The sequence below is a fragment of the Vitis riparia genome, chromosome 3 (assembly GCF_004353265.1).
Source record: "Vitis riparia cultivar Riparia Gloire de Montpellier isolate 1030 chromosome 3, EGFV_Vit.rip_1.0, whole genome shotgun sequence".
Lineage (NCBI taxonomy): Eukaryota > Viridiplantae > Streptophyta > Magnoliopsida > Vitales > Vitaceae > Vitis > Vitis riparia.
The window spans coordinates 18,887,448-18,906,091 of NC_048433.1; the positions used below are offsets into that span (position 1 = coordinate 18,887,448).

An 18,644-nucleotide genomic window follows, 5' to 3' on the forward strand; every position below is an offset into this window, starting at 1 on the left:
GCCAGTCCTTGAGAACGATACCTGAAATACTACAAAAGTCGTAGTGACTCTTTCTCTAGTTTTTCTTGACCAAAGCTACCACGTAAAAAGGCTAAGTATTTTGTACAATAGAGAATTTCGGTCAAGAAATTGGTGCCGCTGCCGGGGACTGGCAATCGTCATAACTAGGATATAGTGCATTACTTTGTTTTAGTTCTTTTATTTTTTATCTTTATACATGTTTTTCTTCTATTTTATGCTTGGTTGGGAAAGAGATCTTTCAGGTAGACTTCAAAGAACAACTAAGGAATCTCAACCAAATATGGAGGACACTGAAGAATTCAACAGTAATAACAATAGGCCACGACCACCTGTCCAGGGCCAAAGAACTATGAGAGAGCTTCTAAATCCTCCAGGTTTAGCACACCATCATGTTTTATGCTACCTCCAAATCATGATCATGTTACCATTCGGCCTCAAGTGGTGTCTCAACTACCCATTTTTAGGGGGACAGAAAATGAAAATCCATACTCTCACGTCAAGGAATTTGAGGACATCGTTTCAATTTTTCGAGAAGCCAACACTCCTTTGGAGATCTTTCGCATGAAGCAATTCCCCTTGTCATTGAAGGATAAAGCTAAGACTTGGTTAAATAGTCTTAGACCCTATAGTATCATAAATTGGGGTGATCTACAATCAGTGTTTTTGCAGAAATTATTTCCAACACATAGAACCAGTGCATTGAAAAATGAGATCTCGAATTTCAAGGCTATGGACGATGAGAAATTTTTTGCATGCTGGGAAAGATTCAGGGAGATTGTTGCAGCATGCCCCCATCACGGATTTGACAACTGGATGCTAGTTTCGTATTTCTATGAAGGCATGTCACCACCAATGAAACAACTTCTCGAGACTATGTGTGGAGGAGATTTCATGAATAAAAACCCCGATGAAGCATTTCAATTCCTTGATTATGTTGCCAAGGTATCTAGAAGTTGGGAAGAACCAATTGCCAAGGAACCATCTAAAGATAGAACAATGAACAAGGCAAGAGCTAGTGGAGTGTATACCTTACCAAAGGGTTTAGATGTCCAAGCAAAGTTTGCAACCGTTATGAGAAGGTTGGATGATTTGGAAGCCAAGGGAGTTCAAGAGGTACAAATAGTCAATGAGGGGGTAACTCAACTGTGCTTGATATGTAAGTCTACGGAACATGGTGTGCAATCTTGTCCCACTCTACCTACAGTGCAAGACATGTTTACGGAGCAAGCCAATGCCTTAGGGACATACAAGCAATATTCTAGCAATTCTCCATATTCCAACACTTATAATCCGGGTTGGAGGAATCATCCAAATCTATCATGGAGGGGAGCTAACAATGGCCAGTTTCAACAGCAAGGAAACCGATTTCAGGGTAATCAGACTAATGGGCAACAAGGTTTTCAACCACAAGGTATGTCATCTCAGAATTTTCAACAGCAACATCAAACCTCATCATCTAACTCAAGCCTGGAAGATATGATGAGAGAGTTTATACAGAAGCAAGACAAGCGTAATGAATATCAAAATAGGATAAATGCTCAAACATCTCAAGAACTAGTAGATATTCGAACCACTTTGAGCCAACCTGCTGTAAGTTTATCTCGAGAGAAAAGAAAATTCCCAGCTCAACCACAGAAAAATCTGAGATGAGTAAATAAAGTTTCTGAAGTGCAAAAGGAAGATTGCAATGCAGTTATCACACTCAGAAATGGGAAAGAATATGAAGGGCCCAAGTTACCTGTAAGTGAAGATATTCCTGCTAGAGATGAACCAACTGTGGAGAAAAATGTTAGAAATGAGAAAGCGATTGAAAAATATGAGGAAGTCATTATGAGAAAAGATAAAATGAGTGTTTCCAATCATTTGCCTTTCCCTTCAGCTATGCAGAGACACAAAGTAGGGGATAAGACTTTAGAGATTTTAGAAGTTTTGAAGCAAGTGAAGATCAACATTCCACTCCTTGATATGATCAAGCAAGTTCCTGCTTATGCAAAGTTCCTCAAAGACTTATGCACTGTGAAGAGAAGGATTAAATTAAGTAAGAAAGCATTCCTCACCGAGCAAGTCAGTGCCATCATTAAGAATAAGGCAATGGTGAAGTACAAAGATCCAGGTTGTCCTACCATCTCAATCCAGATTGGAGATTCATTCGTGGAAAGGGTTTTGTTAGATTTGGGAGCTAGTGTGAATTTGCTTCCATATTCAATCTATAAGCAATTGGGATTGGGAGAGCTTAAGGCTACTACCATTATACTCTCTTTAGCAGACCGTTCGATTAAAGTACCCAGAGGAGTAGTCAAAGATGTTTTGGTGCAAGTTGAAAAGTTCTACTACCCAGTGGACTTTATGGTGTTAGATACAGAACCATTGAAAAATGGTGTGAATTATGTTCCAATTATTCTTGGGAGACCCTTCCTTGCTACAGCCAATGCTCTCATTAACTGTCGAAATGGATTGATGCAGTTATCTTTTGGGAACATGATAGTGGAAATGAATGTCTTCAATTTATGCAAGCAACCGATGAACCATGATGATGTGAAAAATGAGGAATCATGCCTTATAGAGGCTTTGGTGCAAGAACACACAGAAAAGTTAATGGAAGAAAATATAGATGAATTTTTCTCTACAATCGTTAAGGAAGAATGTGTTCAAGTTGCTACAAAATGGAAAGAAAAGTATACAATTCAATCTTTGAACAGTGTTGAGAATGATGAAGAAGCAAAAAGGAAGAGGTTGAGATCAGAAAACCAGAGTTAATGCCCCTACCACATGGTTTAAAGTATGTTTATTTAGAGGAAAATGAAGAAAAACCTGTGGTAATTTCAGCTACATTAACTGAAGAGTAAGAAATTAAACTTTTGAAGGTGCTTAAAGAGAATAAAAGAGCGATTGGTTGGTCCATTTCAAATTTGAAATGGATAAATCCCTTCATTTGCACGCATCATATTTATTTGGAAGAGAATGCAAACCAGTAAGGCAACCACAAAGAAGGCTAAATCCCCTAATGCAAGATGTAGTCAGAAATGAGGTATTGAAGCTTTTAGATGTAGGTATTATTTATCCTATCTCTGATAGTAGTTGGGTGAGCCCCACTCAAGTAGTACCTAAGAAAAGTAGGATAACTGTGATGAAGAATGATGAAGGAGAGCTCATTCCTACAAGGTTGACTACAGGTTGGCGAGTATGCATTGATTTTAGGAAGTTGAATGCAGTCACCAAGAAAGATCATTTTCCATTACCTTTATTAGATCAGGTTTTGGAAAGGGCAGCTGGTCATGACTATTATTGCTTCTTGGATGGCTATTCAGACTATTTTCAAATTGCCATTGCATTGGAGGATCAAGAGAAAACCACATTCACATGCCCATTTGGCACCTATGCTTATAGGCGCATGCCTTTTGGTCTTTGTAATGCACCGGCCACATTTCAAAGGTGTATGCTTAGTATCTTCAGTGACATGGTAGAGAGAATCATGGAAGTTTTCATGGATGATCTGACTGTTTATGGGAAGACCTTTGGTGATTGTCTCTTAAATTTGAAAAAAGTTTTGAAAAGGTGCATTGGGAAGGACTTGGTCCTAAATTGGGAGAATTGTCACTTCATGGCAACCTTAGGGGTAGTACTTGGTCATATCATCTCTAAAGAGGGCATTCAGGTAGATCCAGCAAAAATTGAGCTCATCTCAAAGCTACCTTCGCCTACTACTGTTAAAGAAGTGAGACAATTTTTGGGACATGTAGGTTTTTATAGAAGGTTCATGCAGGACTTCTCAAAAATCTCTCAACCTCTTTGTGCTTTATTGCTCAAGGATGCAGAATTCATATGGACTAAAGCATGCCAAGAAGCTTTTGAGAGGCTAAAGTCACTCCTCACTACTGCACCAATTGTGAGACCTCCTAATTGGTCTCTCCCATTTGAGTTGATGTGTGATGCTAGTGACTATGCAATAGGAGCCGTACTAGGTCAAAGGGAGGATGGAAAACCATATGTGGTGTACTATGCTAGTAAAACTCTCAATGATGCTCAGAAGAACTACACAACTACTGAAAATGAGCTCCTTGCAGTGGTGTTCGCACTTGATAAATTCAGGAACTACCTTTTGGGAACTTCAATAATAATTTTTACTGATCATTCGGCCTTGAAATATCTACTCAACAAAAAGGATGTCAAAGCAAGACTTATCAGATGGATCCTTCTCCTTCAAGAATTTAACATTCAAATCAAGGATAAGCAAGGAGTAGAGAATGTGGTTGCTGATCATCTTTCCCGAGTTAAAGTAGAGTCACATTTCGAGGAAGCACAAATTAATGATGAGTTTCCTGATGATACACTTTGTGCAATGGAGAAGTTGCCTTGGTTCGCAAATATAGTCAATTACTTGGCAACCGGAGAGCTTCCATCATAATGGAACATGGAAACAAAGAAGTATTTTCTTTCGCGGGAAAAACACTATGTTTGGGATGATCCATATTTGTATAAGTTTTGCCCAGATCAAATTATGCGGAGATGTGTTCCAGAGGATGAACAATAAGACATATTGCGAATGTGCCATGAAGGAGCATGTGGAGGTCATTTTGCTTCAAGGAAGACTTCAGCAAAAATTCTACAAAGTGGATTCTATTGGCCAACTATGTTCAAGGATAGTAACACTCACTGCAAAAGTTGTCCACAATGTCAACAATTGGGGAAAATCAACACAAGGTATCAAATGCCTCAAAATCATATTTGTGTTGTTGAAGTCTTTGATTGTTGGGGCCTTGACTTTATGGGACCATTCCCTCCTTCTTTTGGTAATCTCAATATTTTGGTGGGAGTGGATTATGTCTCTAAATGGGTAGAAGCAGTGGCATGCAAGAGCAATGATCACAAAGTGGTGCTCCAATTTTTAAAGGAGAATATTTTCTCTAGGTTTGGCATTCCGAGAGCAATCATTAGTGATGGAGGTTCACACTTTTGTAATAAGCCCTTTTCCACTCTTTTGTAGAAATATGGAGTGAGGCATAAAGTGTCCACCCCATATCACCCTCAAACGAATGGGCAAGCTGAGCTAGCAAATCGGGAAATTAAGAGAATCCTCACCAAAGTAGTCAATACTACAAGAAAAGATTGGTCTACCAAGTTGAGTGATACACATTGGGCATATAGGACAGCCTATAAGACTGTCCTTGGCATGTCACCGTACCGGATTGTTTATGGTAAAGCATGTCATTTGCCTATAGAACTCGAACATCGTGCATATTGGGCTATAAAGAAGATGAACTTTGATTCGGATCAAGCTGGAGCTAAAAGGAAATATGATCTGAATGAACTTGAGGCATATCGAAATGAGAGTTATGAATGCTTACGTAATGCAAGGGAAAAACACAAATTCTACCATAACAAGCTTATTTTACGAAGGGAGTTCAAGCAAGGTGAAAATGTGTTGTTGTACGACTCCAAGCTTCACATTTTTCCAGGAAAGCTTAGGTCAAGGTGGAATGGGCCTTATGTGGTAAAAGAAGTCTTCCCTTATGGCACCGTGACCATTTGAAATCCGAGGACAGGTAATGAATTCAAAGTTAATGATCAGCGCTTAAAGCATTTCATTGAAAGATTTGAGATACGAGGAGAATCTCCATTTTCTTGATGGGGATGTCCAAAAGGGTTGAAGCATTTTCTGAAAATCCAATAGGTAAAAATTAGATTTAGGTAAAACTTTTATTCATTTAATTTCTCTTTTATTTTGTTTTATTTTATTTATTTATTTTCCTTTATTTAGTTTTGCATTTTTAATTAGTCATTAGCGATATGGTTAGCATTTTTTATTTATTTATTTTAGTTGTTTTTAACTTACTAATGAGTTTTTGAGTTGTAACAACTTAGCTTGCAAACATCCGAGTGATATACGTAAATGAGAACTTCAAGGGAGTGAAAATGTAAGCCTCACATGTGTTCAAGGTGACAAAGCTCCTACAGGTACGTTGATCTATATTTAAGACCATTGGTGAACTTTGAATACAAATCAAGTAGCCCTTGGGAGAGAAATCCTAAATTTTTATGATGAAGGGTTAAATTCCTTTGTCTTTAAATTTGAAATCTTAAATGGAGATGACACTTTTGGAGACTAGTAATGGGTGATTTCAATACTAAGATCTTTTCGAATTCAAATTTTTTGTTTTGGAATTACAATTTTAAATCTACAGAAAGTGAATTCGAATTGAGATTGATTTCGAAATCACTAGTAAATGGAAAAATAGGTGTTTTGAACTCACAAACAATGAGTTCGAAATACAATGAATTTTGAGATGGATTTTGAATTTCGAAATGAGCAATTTTGATGCTTTAATATGGACTTCAGCACTCACAGTGTGTTACCATCAGGTTTGAATTTGAACTTGTATACCCAGTTGCATCCAATCGGTTTCTTCCCTAGAGGTAGTGATTGAAGAGACCATGTGATTAGCCTTTAAAGCAACAAGCTTTTGTTGCACAACAAGACACTATTTAGGATTGCAAACTGCCTGTGTAAAGGATGTTGGTTTTTTTTTGGCTGAAAGGGAAATGATGAAGGCATGGTGTTTAGGTGACAATTTATCATATGAAAGTACATCGGATAAGGAGATAAGTAATATCTGGTGCTTTGACCAATGTTGAGTTAGATGAAGGAACGTTCCTTGTAGGAAGAGGGATATCAACAAGATACTCATGGAGATAACTAGGTATTGTTGTTGTTTGTGTCAACCGCGAGGGAGGAGCTTGTGGAGTAGGAGACAAAGTTGGAGAGTTTGGTGGACAAAGAAGTATTATGTGAAAGAGAATTTCGCGATAGAGCTTTGACGAATGGAATTAGGAGAAAAAGCTTCTTGAGAGATAGTTTCTGATGAAGAGGATTCGATTTTGGACTGAGAAGTAGAAGATTGATTGGATGTTGTGTGGATAATTATGAGTTTTTTTTTATCTTATTTGTTAGTTAGATAATTATGAACTTTTTATCTTATCTATTAGTTAGTATTTTATCTGTTAAACATTCAAAATAAATAAGGTTAGCCGAATATGACCTGCAGTTAGTATTAAGACTCTTTTATTCTATTGTTTTGGATTATTCTTAGGAGTTATTTGTATTTTTTTTTTATATATGTAAACACAGAAAAAATATATTAAGAGAATAGGGCGCCTAAAGGGCAACCCACAGCATACAAGAGGCGCCTAAAGGTAAGAACGAAAAAGAAGAGGGAATACAAAAAAATTCACCAGCCCCTCATTTAGAACCCAACTAATAAAAAAAGTTGATTCAAGGTAAAAGTGCTATATCTATACATGACTTAGACTAAGACCATTGATTACATACAAAAGAATATTTCATTCTTTGAATTAAAAGATCCTCATTTTCAAAAGTTATCATGTATCTTTCCTTCCAAACCGACCAAAATAAACAAAGTGAAGTTGCCATCTAAGCCTTTCTACGTTTTTGCCCACAAAGGATTTATGCCATCCTAGAAGGGTATCATTAGCCGAAAGTGAAAGGACCCACATCACACCAAACAACGCAAAAAGTAGTTCCGACAAAACCCTTGCCTTGGAACAATGAATTAGAATGTGATTACTAGACTCCTCTTCAACACAACAAAGGAAACATCTGTTATCTATGGGCCACCCCTCATTTTGAGTTGATCAAAGGTTAGAACCTTCCCCCACAAAGCTTCCCAAGCAAAAAAAAAAAACCCACCTTAATGGGGACACAAAGGCTCCAAATGATGTTCCTCGAAAAAGGGACTGCACTTATAGGTTCAAGAGCCACTATAAAGGGATTTAATAGAAAAATTCTTGTCCTTAGTCTCTTTCCAAAGCACCTTATCCTCCAAATTAATTATTAGCCTCTTTCCTTGTAAAGTCAATAGGAACCTCTCCACCGCCTCCACCTCCCAATCATTGAAAGGTCTAGACAACTAGGGATTCCAGTCCCCCTCTTTCCCCAAAGGGTCCTAATAGTTCACTACCCACACCTCTTTTGAATATGTTAAAGCATATAAAGAAGGAAAAGAATCGTAAAGGGTATTGCTCCTGTCAAAGGACACCTTTGTTGTCCACACTTCTTTCCTTATTTTAGCTCACTTCTTTCCTTATTTTAGCCCACAATTGTTTCCTTATTTCTCCATTTATTATTCTGTAGAGTTAGCATACATTATTTGACAGATTATAGTTTACATGTATAGGACTAGAATCATGCGAGAATTTATTTGCTTTTATTTGCTTTCCATGTATAGCATCCTTGTAAAGTCTATATATAATATACAAAACTCAAGGTCAAGGCATTCAACCATTCACACAATATTTTGACATTGTATCAGAGTAAGGTTGCTAATTTTTCTTCCCTCAAATTCTTTTTTGTCTTCTCGGTTTCGGAGGTGCTTCTCGTGTCTTTCAGTAAAGTCTATGTTGATCTGTGCTGCACCCAACCACAACCATTTTTCTCGGTATTTTTATGGCTGTCGTGGGTTAATTTTCTTCTAGGATTTTTTTTTATCCATCCTTTGGTCTCGGGTTCTATTTATTTTCTATGGATTACACACTTGTTTGTGATAAGTTTACAGGCACAAATTATTCTACCTGGGCATTTCAGTTTGAACTTTTTCTCAAGGGAAAAGACTTTTAGGGTCATATTGATGGCACGGATGTTGAAAAATCATCCACTTTTGACAAATCTCAGGATGTTGGGTCTTCTCCTTCATGGGTCGTGCTTGATGCACACATCATGTCTTGGCTTCTTGGTTCGATGGAGCCTCATATTGTCACCCACTTGCGGCCCCATCACTCCGCTCAATCTATGTGGGCTTACTTGAAGAAAGTTTATCATCAAGATAACAATGCTCATCGCTTTTAGTTAGAACATGCGATTTCCATGTTTCCACATGGTAGTCTTTCCATCCAGGACTACTACTCGGCATTTCTGACTCTTTGGCATGAATATGCTGATTTGGTTACAATGGATGTTCCTATTGCGCTCTCTCAACTATTCAAACTATTCACGCGACTACCCAGCGTGATCAGTTTCTAATGAAACTACATCCGGAATATGAATCTGCCAGCTCCTCTTTACTGAACAAATCTCCTATTCCCTCTCTTGATATTTGTTTTGGTGAGTTACTTCGCGAAGAGCAACGCCTTAGTACTCAAGCTATTCTAGAGCAATCTCATGGCAGTTTCGGGACGACAACTGTAGCTTATGCTACCCAAGGACGCGAACCACCTATGCATTCTAAAAACTTGCAATGTTTCTGCTGCAAGGAATATGGGCATATTGCTGCCACTTGTCCTAAGAAGTTTTGTTTTTATTACAAGAAGAAGGGTCACATTATCAAAGAATGTCGTATTCGCCCCTAGAATCGTCAAGCCCAAGCATTTCAGACTTCAGTTATTGTCCCTCCTGTAGCAACTTCTACAGTACTCGACTCTCCTTCAGTTGCATGCTCTGTTCCTGCACCTCCTACACCAGATTACTGCACCCTAGAAATAGTGCAACGGATGTTAATTTCAGCATTATCAATAATGGGGTTCCAAGGTAACAATTCTACTAAACTCTGGTATGTGGACTCGGGGGCCTCTAATCACATGACTAATAATCCCACCGCTTTGTGTCATGTTCGGCCCTACCCTGGTCAATCTTCCATTCAGACTGCCAATGGCAACTCTTTGCCCATAGCTGCTATCGGTGATGCCTCTTCTAAGTTCACTGATGTGTTTCTTGCTCCTCAACTTTCCACGAATCTTATTTCTGTTGGCCAATTAGTTGATAACAATTGTGTTGTTAATTTTTCTGGTAATGGTTGTGTTGTGTAGGACCAGGTAACGGGGGAGCCAATCGCGAAGGGACCTAAAATGGGGCACTTGTTTCCACTATTTTTACCTGTTCCAGATTTTTCTCCACTTTCTTCTATTAAGTCTTTTGCTTGTAATAATGTTTCAAATCTTAGTATGGTATGGCATCATCGTTTAGGCCATCCCAATACTCAGATCTTATCTCATGTATTGAACTCTGATTTACCTGATAATAAGGATCTCTTGAGTGTGATTCTTGTAAACTTGGTAAAAGTAAAACTCTTCCATTCCCTTTGCATGCAAGTAGAGCATCTTACTGCTTTGATCTTATCCATAGTGATGTTTGAGGACCTTCCCCGATTAGTTCACATGAGAAATTTAAATATTATGTGACTTTCATTGATGATCATAGCAGATTTACTTGGGTCTACTTTCTTCACTCTAAATCTGAGGTCTTTCATACTTTCACTAAGTTTTTAGCGTATATTGACAATCAATTTTCTACTTCTATTAAGACATTACGCACAGATTCCGGTGGTGAGTATTTGTCTATTGAGTTTCAAGCATTCTTGGCTTCTAAAGGTATTATTCATCAATTTTCATATCTCTCTACTCCTCAACAAAATGGAGTTGCCGAACGCAAAAATCGTCATCTCCTAGATGTGGTACGTACTCTCTTGTTAGAATCTTCTGTTCCATCCATGTTTTGGGTAGAGGCTCTGAAAACTGCTACTCACTTGATTAACCGTTTACCTTCTCAAGTCCTACATATGGAGCCTCCCTATTTCCGCTTATTTGCTAAGCAACCTAGTTATGATCACCTTCATATTTTTTGTTGTGTATGCTTTGTTCATTTACCTCCTCATGAGCGACATAAATCATCTGCTCAATCTGTTCGATGTGCTTTCTTGGGATATAATATATGTCAAAAGGGATTTGTTTGCTATGATCCTACATTACATCGTACACGTATTTCTAAGAATGTTATTTTCTTTGAAAATCAACATTTCTTTCCTATATCCTCTTCTACTGTGCCATCCTCTTCTACTATGGTCCTCCCCTCCTTTGAGCAGCAATTCTCAAATCTTCATCCAGTCAGTTCTCGCTTTCAACCAAGTATTGTGCATACGAGACGCTCCCGCCCACAGTCCCTTTCGGTGGCTCACTCGATATCTGATCCTACCACGCTCCAGATTCAATCAGTTGCAACACCTCCAGCACCTTTAGTACATCGCTCACCTTGAGTGTCTATACCTCCGAATAGGTATGGATTTCCCTCTTCCAGTTCTGGCAATTTTATTTCAGCCCTTACTGCTGCATTGTCTAATTTTGATATTCCCACATGCTACTCACATGTTGCCAAGCATGATTGTTGGCGACAAGCTATGCAGGAAGAAATTGCCGCTCTAGAGGCCAATCACACTTGGGACATTAAGCCATGTCCTCCCACTATTGTTCCTCTAGGTTGCAAATGGGTTTACTCAGTCAAGGTCCGATCTGATAGAAGTTTGGATCGTTACAAAGCTCGGCTTGTTGCACTTGGGAATAATCAGGAATATGGTGTCAATTATGAAGAGATCTTTGCTCCTATGGCTAAAATGACTACTGTTTGTACGATTCTAGCTCCTGCTGCTTCCAGTGATTGGCCACTACATCATATGGATGTAAAAAATGTTTTTCTTCATGGGGATCTTAAATAGTGTATTTATATGAAGCCACCCCCGGGATTGTTTCCCTCTCTGACTTCACATGTGTGTAAGCTTCATCGCTCTCTTTATGGTCTCAAACAGGCTCCAAGGGCCTGGTTTGATAAATTCCGCACCACTTTATTACAATTTTCATTCAGGCAGAGCAAGTATGACACTTCCTTGTTTCTTCGGAAATCAGACATGGGTATTGTTGTTCTTTTGGTTTATGTTGATGATATTGTGATCACTGGTTCCGATTCTGCTTTACTTGGTCAGCTCAAAACTCATCTCTCCGAGTCCTTTCATATGAAAGATCTTGGGTCTCTCATATATTTTCTTGGTCTTGAGGTGCATCATAGTCCCTATGGTATTTCCCTCAATCAACATAAGTATGCGAGTGACTTGGTGGCTACAACTGGTCTACAAGGGGCTACTTCTGTTGATACTCCCATGGAATTAAATGTCAAGCTTCGCAAAGAGGAGGGCGACTTACTTGTTGATCCCAGTTTATACAGGAAGTTGGTGGGTAGCCTTGTTTATCTCACCATTACTAGACCGGACATTTCTTTTGTTGTACAGCAAGTCAGCCAGTTCCTTCAAACTCCTCGTCATTTTCATTTGGCTGATGTTCGTAGGATCATACGCTATGTTCAAGGCACTTCTACTCGTGGCTTGTTCTTTCCTGCAGGCAATTCTACTCGCCTTGCTGCTTATAGTGATGCTGATTGGGTTGGTTGTGCGAATGCCCGTCGCTCCATCACTGGTTGGTGTGTGTTCTTAGGTGATGCATTAATCTCTTAGAAAAGTAAGAAGCAAGACAAAGTCTCTAAGTCATCTACGGAATATGAGTATCGGTCGATGTCTCTTGCTTGTTCAGAAATCATTTGGCTTCAAGGTTTGCTTGCGGAGTTAGATTTTTCTAAGACCGATCCTACACCTCTACATGCCGATAATACAAGTGCTATTCAGATCACGGCCAATCCTGTCTATCATGAGCGCACAAAGCATATTGAAGTGGACTGTCACTCTATCCATGAAGCCTTTGAAGCTCGTGTTATCATTCTTCCGCATATTTCCACTAACTTACAAATTGCTGATATATTCACCAAGGCTCTCCCTCGTCATCGACATTGCTTGCTAAGTAGTAAATTGATGTTTGTTGATCAACCTACATCAATTCAAGGAGGGCTGTCAAAGGACAGCTTTGCTGTCCACACTTCTTTCCTTATTTTAGCCCACAATTGTTTCCTTATTTCTCCATTTATTATTCTGTATAGTTAGCATACATTATTTGACAGATTATAGTTTACATGTATAGGGCTAGAATCATGCAAGAATTTATTTGCTTTTATTTGCTTTCCATGTATAGCATCCTTGTAAAGTCTATATATAATATACAAAACTCAAGGTCAGGGCATTCGGCCATTCACACAATATTTTGACAGTTGCCACACCTGTGTCGTTTCCAATCAAAAAAAATTGTTCCCACACCATTTGTTCTTCCAAAATCTCACTATTCTACCATCCCCCACAAAAAAAACAATATTTTTAAACATTAGAGGCCCTTCCTTCCTAATTTCCTTCCATAACCCCACCCCGTAGCCCTCCCTTACTTCACGAGTACACCATCCTCCTTCTTCCACCCCAAACTTCTTATTAATGACATTGGATTTGCTCTAATCTCAATCTAACTACTCTTGGCATACGCATTAAAGACATGAAATAAATGGGCATGCTAGACAAAGTGCTCTAAATGAGAGTAATTCTCCCTCCTTTAGAAATATATTGCCTCTTCCACATGGCTAGTCTCTTCTGAAACCCTTCCTCCACCCCCATCCCATCCCAAACCACCACAGCTTTGTGTGGTGCATCCAAGGGGAGCCCCAAGTAAGTGGAAGGAAGAGCTCCCACTTTGCAGCCGAGTTCAAGGGTCAAAATCTCTACATTCTCTACTCTCCCTATTGGTAAAATTTCACTCTTATCCAAATTAATTCTCAGCCTTGAAATAGCTTCAAACCACATTAACAACCAACTTAGAAAAATCATCTGCTCCTGGGAAGCCTCATAGAATACCAGGATATCATCAACGAACAACATGTGAGTAGTTTGAACCCCATCTCCACTCCTTCCTCTTATTCTATAGCCTGATAAGAATCCTCCCCCCCCCCCCCCCCCCCCCCCCCCCTTGCTGCTCTATTTATGAGGCAACTTAAAGTCTCTATCCTAATCACAAATAAGTAAGGCGATAGAAGGTCTCCTTACCTCAATCCCTTAGTGCTGTGGAAAAAACCCGTTGGTGAGCCATTAACCAAAACAAAAAACATTGCAATGGATATACACCAATTTATCCAACTTGCCCATTTCTCATTTTTTTGCATCACTAGTAGCAAAAAATTCCAATTAATATAGTCATATGCCTTCACTATATCCAGCCTGCACAACACTCCACTCTCATTCCTTTTCAGCATAGAATCTATGACCTCATTAGCAATTAAAGCAACATCGAGAATTTGTCTTCTGTCAACAAAAGCATTTTGGGACAAAGACACCACCTTTCCCACCACCTTCTTTAGCCTATTAGTTAAAACCTTTGCTAGCAGCTTGTACAATCTTTCCACCAAACCGATGGGTCTGAAGTCTCTCAGATCGTCTGTCTCTCCTTTTTTTAGAACTAAAACCAAGAACATGATATTCAAGCTCCTAAGAAATCTTCCATTCTCATGGAATTTTTTGAAAAAACCCATTACCTCATCTTTTACGAAGTCCCAAAAGCAAGAAGGAACCTATCAGGACCAAGCGCCTTGTCCCCATTCAACTTTGAAAGGGCAGAGAAAACATCTTCCATAGTAAACACCTCCTTTAATCTGGCAGCCTCCTCAACCCCAATTCTATCCAATTCTAAACCATTCAAACTAGGACGCCAACCACCAAGATTCATCACCGGATTCTGAAAGGCCCTAACCACACCTCTTTGAATCTCTTGCTCTTATGTCAACCAGTTCTCATTAATTTTGATCTTTTCCAAACAATTCCTCCTATTAGAGTTAGCCATCCTATGGAAGAAACCCGTGTTCTGATCACATTCCTTCAACCACACTTCTCTTGATTTTTGTCTCTAGGAGATCTCCTCCATAAGCGCCCACTTCTTGAAGTCTTCCCTTGCCTTCTTTCTAGTCTTTAACTCCCACACCGATAAAACTCTCAGCCGCTCCTGATCAACCCAAAAAGCAACTTTGTCTAGAGCCAACCTCTTGTTAACCCCCACTTTCCCAAACACATCATTGTTCCAGGTCTTCAAATTGGTTTTTAATGCCTTTAACTTTTCTGCTAGGATAAAGCTATAGGACCTACTAAAATTGAAACCTTGCCACCAACCTTTCAACAACTCCTTAAACCCCTCCTTCTTCATCCACATATTTTCAAAATGAAAAGGAATTGGACCTCTCCTCGCCCTACCCCCATCTAACAAAATTAGGAAATGATCATACATCGGCCTTGGGAGAGTACACTGCACCATCCCACTAAAATGTCTTTCCTGATCCTCAAAGACCAGAAACCGATTCAGTTTTGTCATGGATTGACCATTCAACCCCTCACTCCAAGTAAAGGGGTCCCCCTGGAGGGAAAAATCTCTCAAATCCAACTCATCAATCGCCTCCAAAAATCTTCTCATAGATGAGGACATCCTTCATTCCCTACTACGTTCTCTAGGAAATCTGATCACATTAAAATCCCCTCCAATACACCATGGGTCATTCCACAACTCTCGAATGGCCCTACCTCCTCCCATAAAATTTCTCTACACCTTTTCAAGGTAGGCCCATAGACACTTATAAAGGTCCACAAAAAGTCATCCTCACAATTTTTAAAGTGACACCAAATTGAAAAAAAAAACCCATCTTCATTCCTACCAATTCCAACACTCGATTATCCTAGAAGACTACTGTCAGCCCCTTAGTCTCTTGATCCAAAAATGGAGAAAATGGCCTCATGGGTAGGCCTTGCACCCATGAGAGCCTGGATAGAGAGCAAGGATGGCCTGGAGGTTTGGTGGTTCAAACCCCAGGAGTAGAAATGAGAAGGCCATGCGCCGCAGGCGAGCCAGACGTGCACGGCACACGCACCGCATGAGCACCAAGCAGGGACCTTGTGCACACCAGGCTTATGTTGGCTATGGAGTTGGTGCAGATGGAGGCGAGGTTCATTTTGGAATTTAATTTATAATTATTTAAATATTTCATTATGTCTCCTCAAGCATGTATGATGTCTCCTCTAGACATTGTGAAAATGACCTGTATTGCTCTTTAGGGGGGGGGGGGGGTAGGTGACTCAAGGGGGCACCATGGGAAAGCCTTGATCGCACCAAGGGGACACCATGGCATGGCTTTGGGCGTGCCTAGGACACACGGAAGGCACTCAAGCACGCATGACATGTGCAGCGTGCACCCCTTGGCTACAATGGCACGGGACCTGGTGCGGCCTACCTCTTCCCCGCGCAAGCACGAGGGCACCTAAGCCTTGTGCAGGTGAGCCAACTGAGGAAGCCATGGGCGCAATGCCATGGTCTGATGGGGCACTAGATAGACAGTTGACTCACATCCATGATGCCTACGCACAACACAGATGCGCAATGCCCTGTGCACCAAGAGGGAACAGCCATGGGCGCAATACTAATTTTGTTTAACAAGATTATTAATATTAATATTATAATTTAAACTTTATTATATTCATAATTAGATTTGAATGTATTGGGTATTATGACAACCTTACATAGATGATATAATAGTATTGCTTCCAAACATTTGTTTAGTTGATTAAGATATTTAACGAACGATGTGACCACTTATATTTTGCGATATTGTTGAGTGACATCATCTTAAGTGTGTGTTGCGACAATTTAGACTCATGTAGGGTATTCCACTGACATCCTCCATAGATACTAACCTTTACTCCGGAGATCAAAGCGGTTGAGCCCAACATGATTGGTAGTTACATCATGAGTGTTATGTGGCATTATTGGATGCTAAGGGGGACTACATTGTCACTGTAGAGCCTATAGAGCCTTATATGGACTACCATGATTCGTGCATGACATGGTACTGTCATATTACACATTGCTTTATTACATCTATGGATGATGTTGGGCCCATGCGATACATGCCTTATTTGCCTACTTATTGGTTTGTATCACTTTAATATTATTTACATGTTGCGTATAGTTTTTATTTCAGTAAATAATTATACATCATTTTGTGTGATAGACTGAGATAGTGACATCAATCATATCTTGAGAAGGTCATGCATTAGAGGACTCTAGTAGTGATGTTTATCGCACTAGTATTATTGATATTATTCGCATGAGCATTGATGTTATGTGAATTATTCGGAAGGATTATTGTCTCCCATATGTACAACATAAAGGAGGTAGACCACCAAGACTATTGCTCGATTGCCACATGTTCGAGGTCAATGGACATCTTGAGGGAAAGGTAGATATATTAGAAGTCAACCCATCTCCTTGTTAGTGTCAACATCATTACAACCTCCTACTTCTCTATCCCCACGATTAGTACAGTCACCTATCTCTTTTAAACCCAACATCAATGCAACCTCATACCTCTTTAGATCAATGATCAGTACAGTCACCCATCTATTTAGACCCAACATCAGTACAACTTCCTACTTTTTTAGACCCACAATTACTACAATCACCCATCTCTTTCAACCCAACATCAGCATAACCCCTTAGCTCTTTAAACCCACTATTAGTACCTACTATCTCTTCAAACCCAGTATTAGTACCCGCTACCCCATATGTCGATCCCCTTTCATTGCATCTTGATGCTTCCTTAGCTACTCCACTAGGACCTAAGTTTCGGACATCAATCATATCCCCAAACATAGATATCTACACCATTTACTCTACCACCACCAGAGTCATCTATATTTGTCTTTCTACTTTTAAAGATTGCCACATCTACTTAGATTTACCTTTAGTCATTTTGAGGGTTCGATATAGCCTATGTTGACCTAGATTGCTACCTCCACCATTTCTATTTCCGATTCCATCATAAATAAATGTTCATCACATGTCACATGTAGTACTTGCTATAGTTAGAGATGAGCAACCAAAAAGAAAGAGAGTACCAATTATACATAGGTTCTTTCTCGTGGAGGCATGTGAAATTATATATATAAATGTTTAGTAAGCATTTTTGGCGACTTTGATGAAACTAGTAAAAATTACATTTTGTAATAGACTTTTTCAAATTAATTTCATTAACTAATTCGAAATTGTTAGAACATTGAGTTTTGTTTATAGGTTGACAATTTTGTTCCAATTTATGCTTGGACATAGAAGTCTTTTTAGATAGTGACTTGTTTTTCATTGAAGATCAAGGGTTGTTGTTTGTTTAACTGGCAAGTCACAAGTATGTCTAAAAAGGTTTGACTCATGGCATATAAGGCTCTTTTGAGGTATAAAAAGTTTGATATCATTTTTTGAGCTTATAATGTTTTTAATTTATTTTTTTTTCAAAAAGTAGGGACCGCTCAAGCTATTAGAGCGCACAAACGGTCTAAGTCTGCTCAAGCAGTAGTGATAGTCCTGTCGAGTTTAGAAACATATTTTGAATAAATTTCACTCAAACTCTAATTTAGAAACTTGAGATACTGAAATCCTTATGCATTTTGCCTATAAATACCTCTTTTACAACCCTTTGAGGGTTAGAGATTGGAGATTAGAAATATCATAGAGATCTTAGAGTTTGTTGGAGACCTCTCATTCTTGAAAGAGAGACTCTTTGTGAGAAAAGCCTTATTGCCACACCATTCCCATTCTCTCATTCAATGATTCGATTATTTGAATTGTTGGTTGAAGACTGTAATCCCTTCAGAGGGATTAAAGAATCTACTAGAAAGCAATAAATAGTTGTTGTGTTGCGGACGTGAATCAAGTTGTAGGTACTAGAGAGTAAGTCTTTAGGGTAAAACGACCAAGTAAATTTGTAACTTGATTTCGAATAATGGATTTTGATTGATAGGTCTTAGACCTCATGGTTTTTTATCTTCACAGTTTGTGGGGGTTTTCTAAGTAAAAAATCATGTGCCTCATTGCATATTTATTTGATATTACGATTG

General features: G+C 39.1%; 2 protein-coding genes across 2 annotated transcripts; one reads left to right on the top strand and one right to left on the bottom strand.

The window, feature by feature from the left end:
• Window positions 1–750: 750 nt before the first annotated feature.
• On the top strand, window positions 751–2,778 carry LOC117911023. The gene is made up of 3 exons (XM_034825190.1): window positions 751–1,611; window positions 1,699–2,181; window positions 2,236–2,778. Exons 1-3 carry the CDS (start codon window positions 751–753, stop codon window positions 2,776–2,778), a joined length of 1,887 nt encoding a protein of 628 aa, XP_034681081.1.
• An 11,841-nt stretch (window positions 2,779–14,619) lies between these two features.
• On the bottom strand, window positions 14,620–15,189 carry LOC117911024. The gene has a single exon (XM_034825192.1). It carries the CDS (start codon window positions 15,187–15,189, stop codon window positions 14,620–14,622), a length of 570 nt encoding a protein of 189 aa, XP_034681083.1.
• Window positions 15,190–18,644: the final 3,455 nt, after the last annotated feature.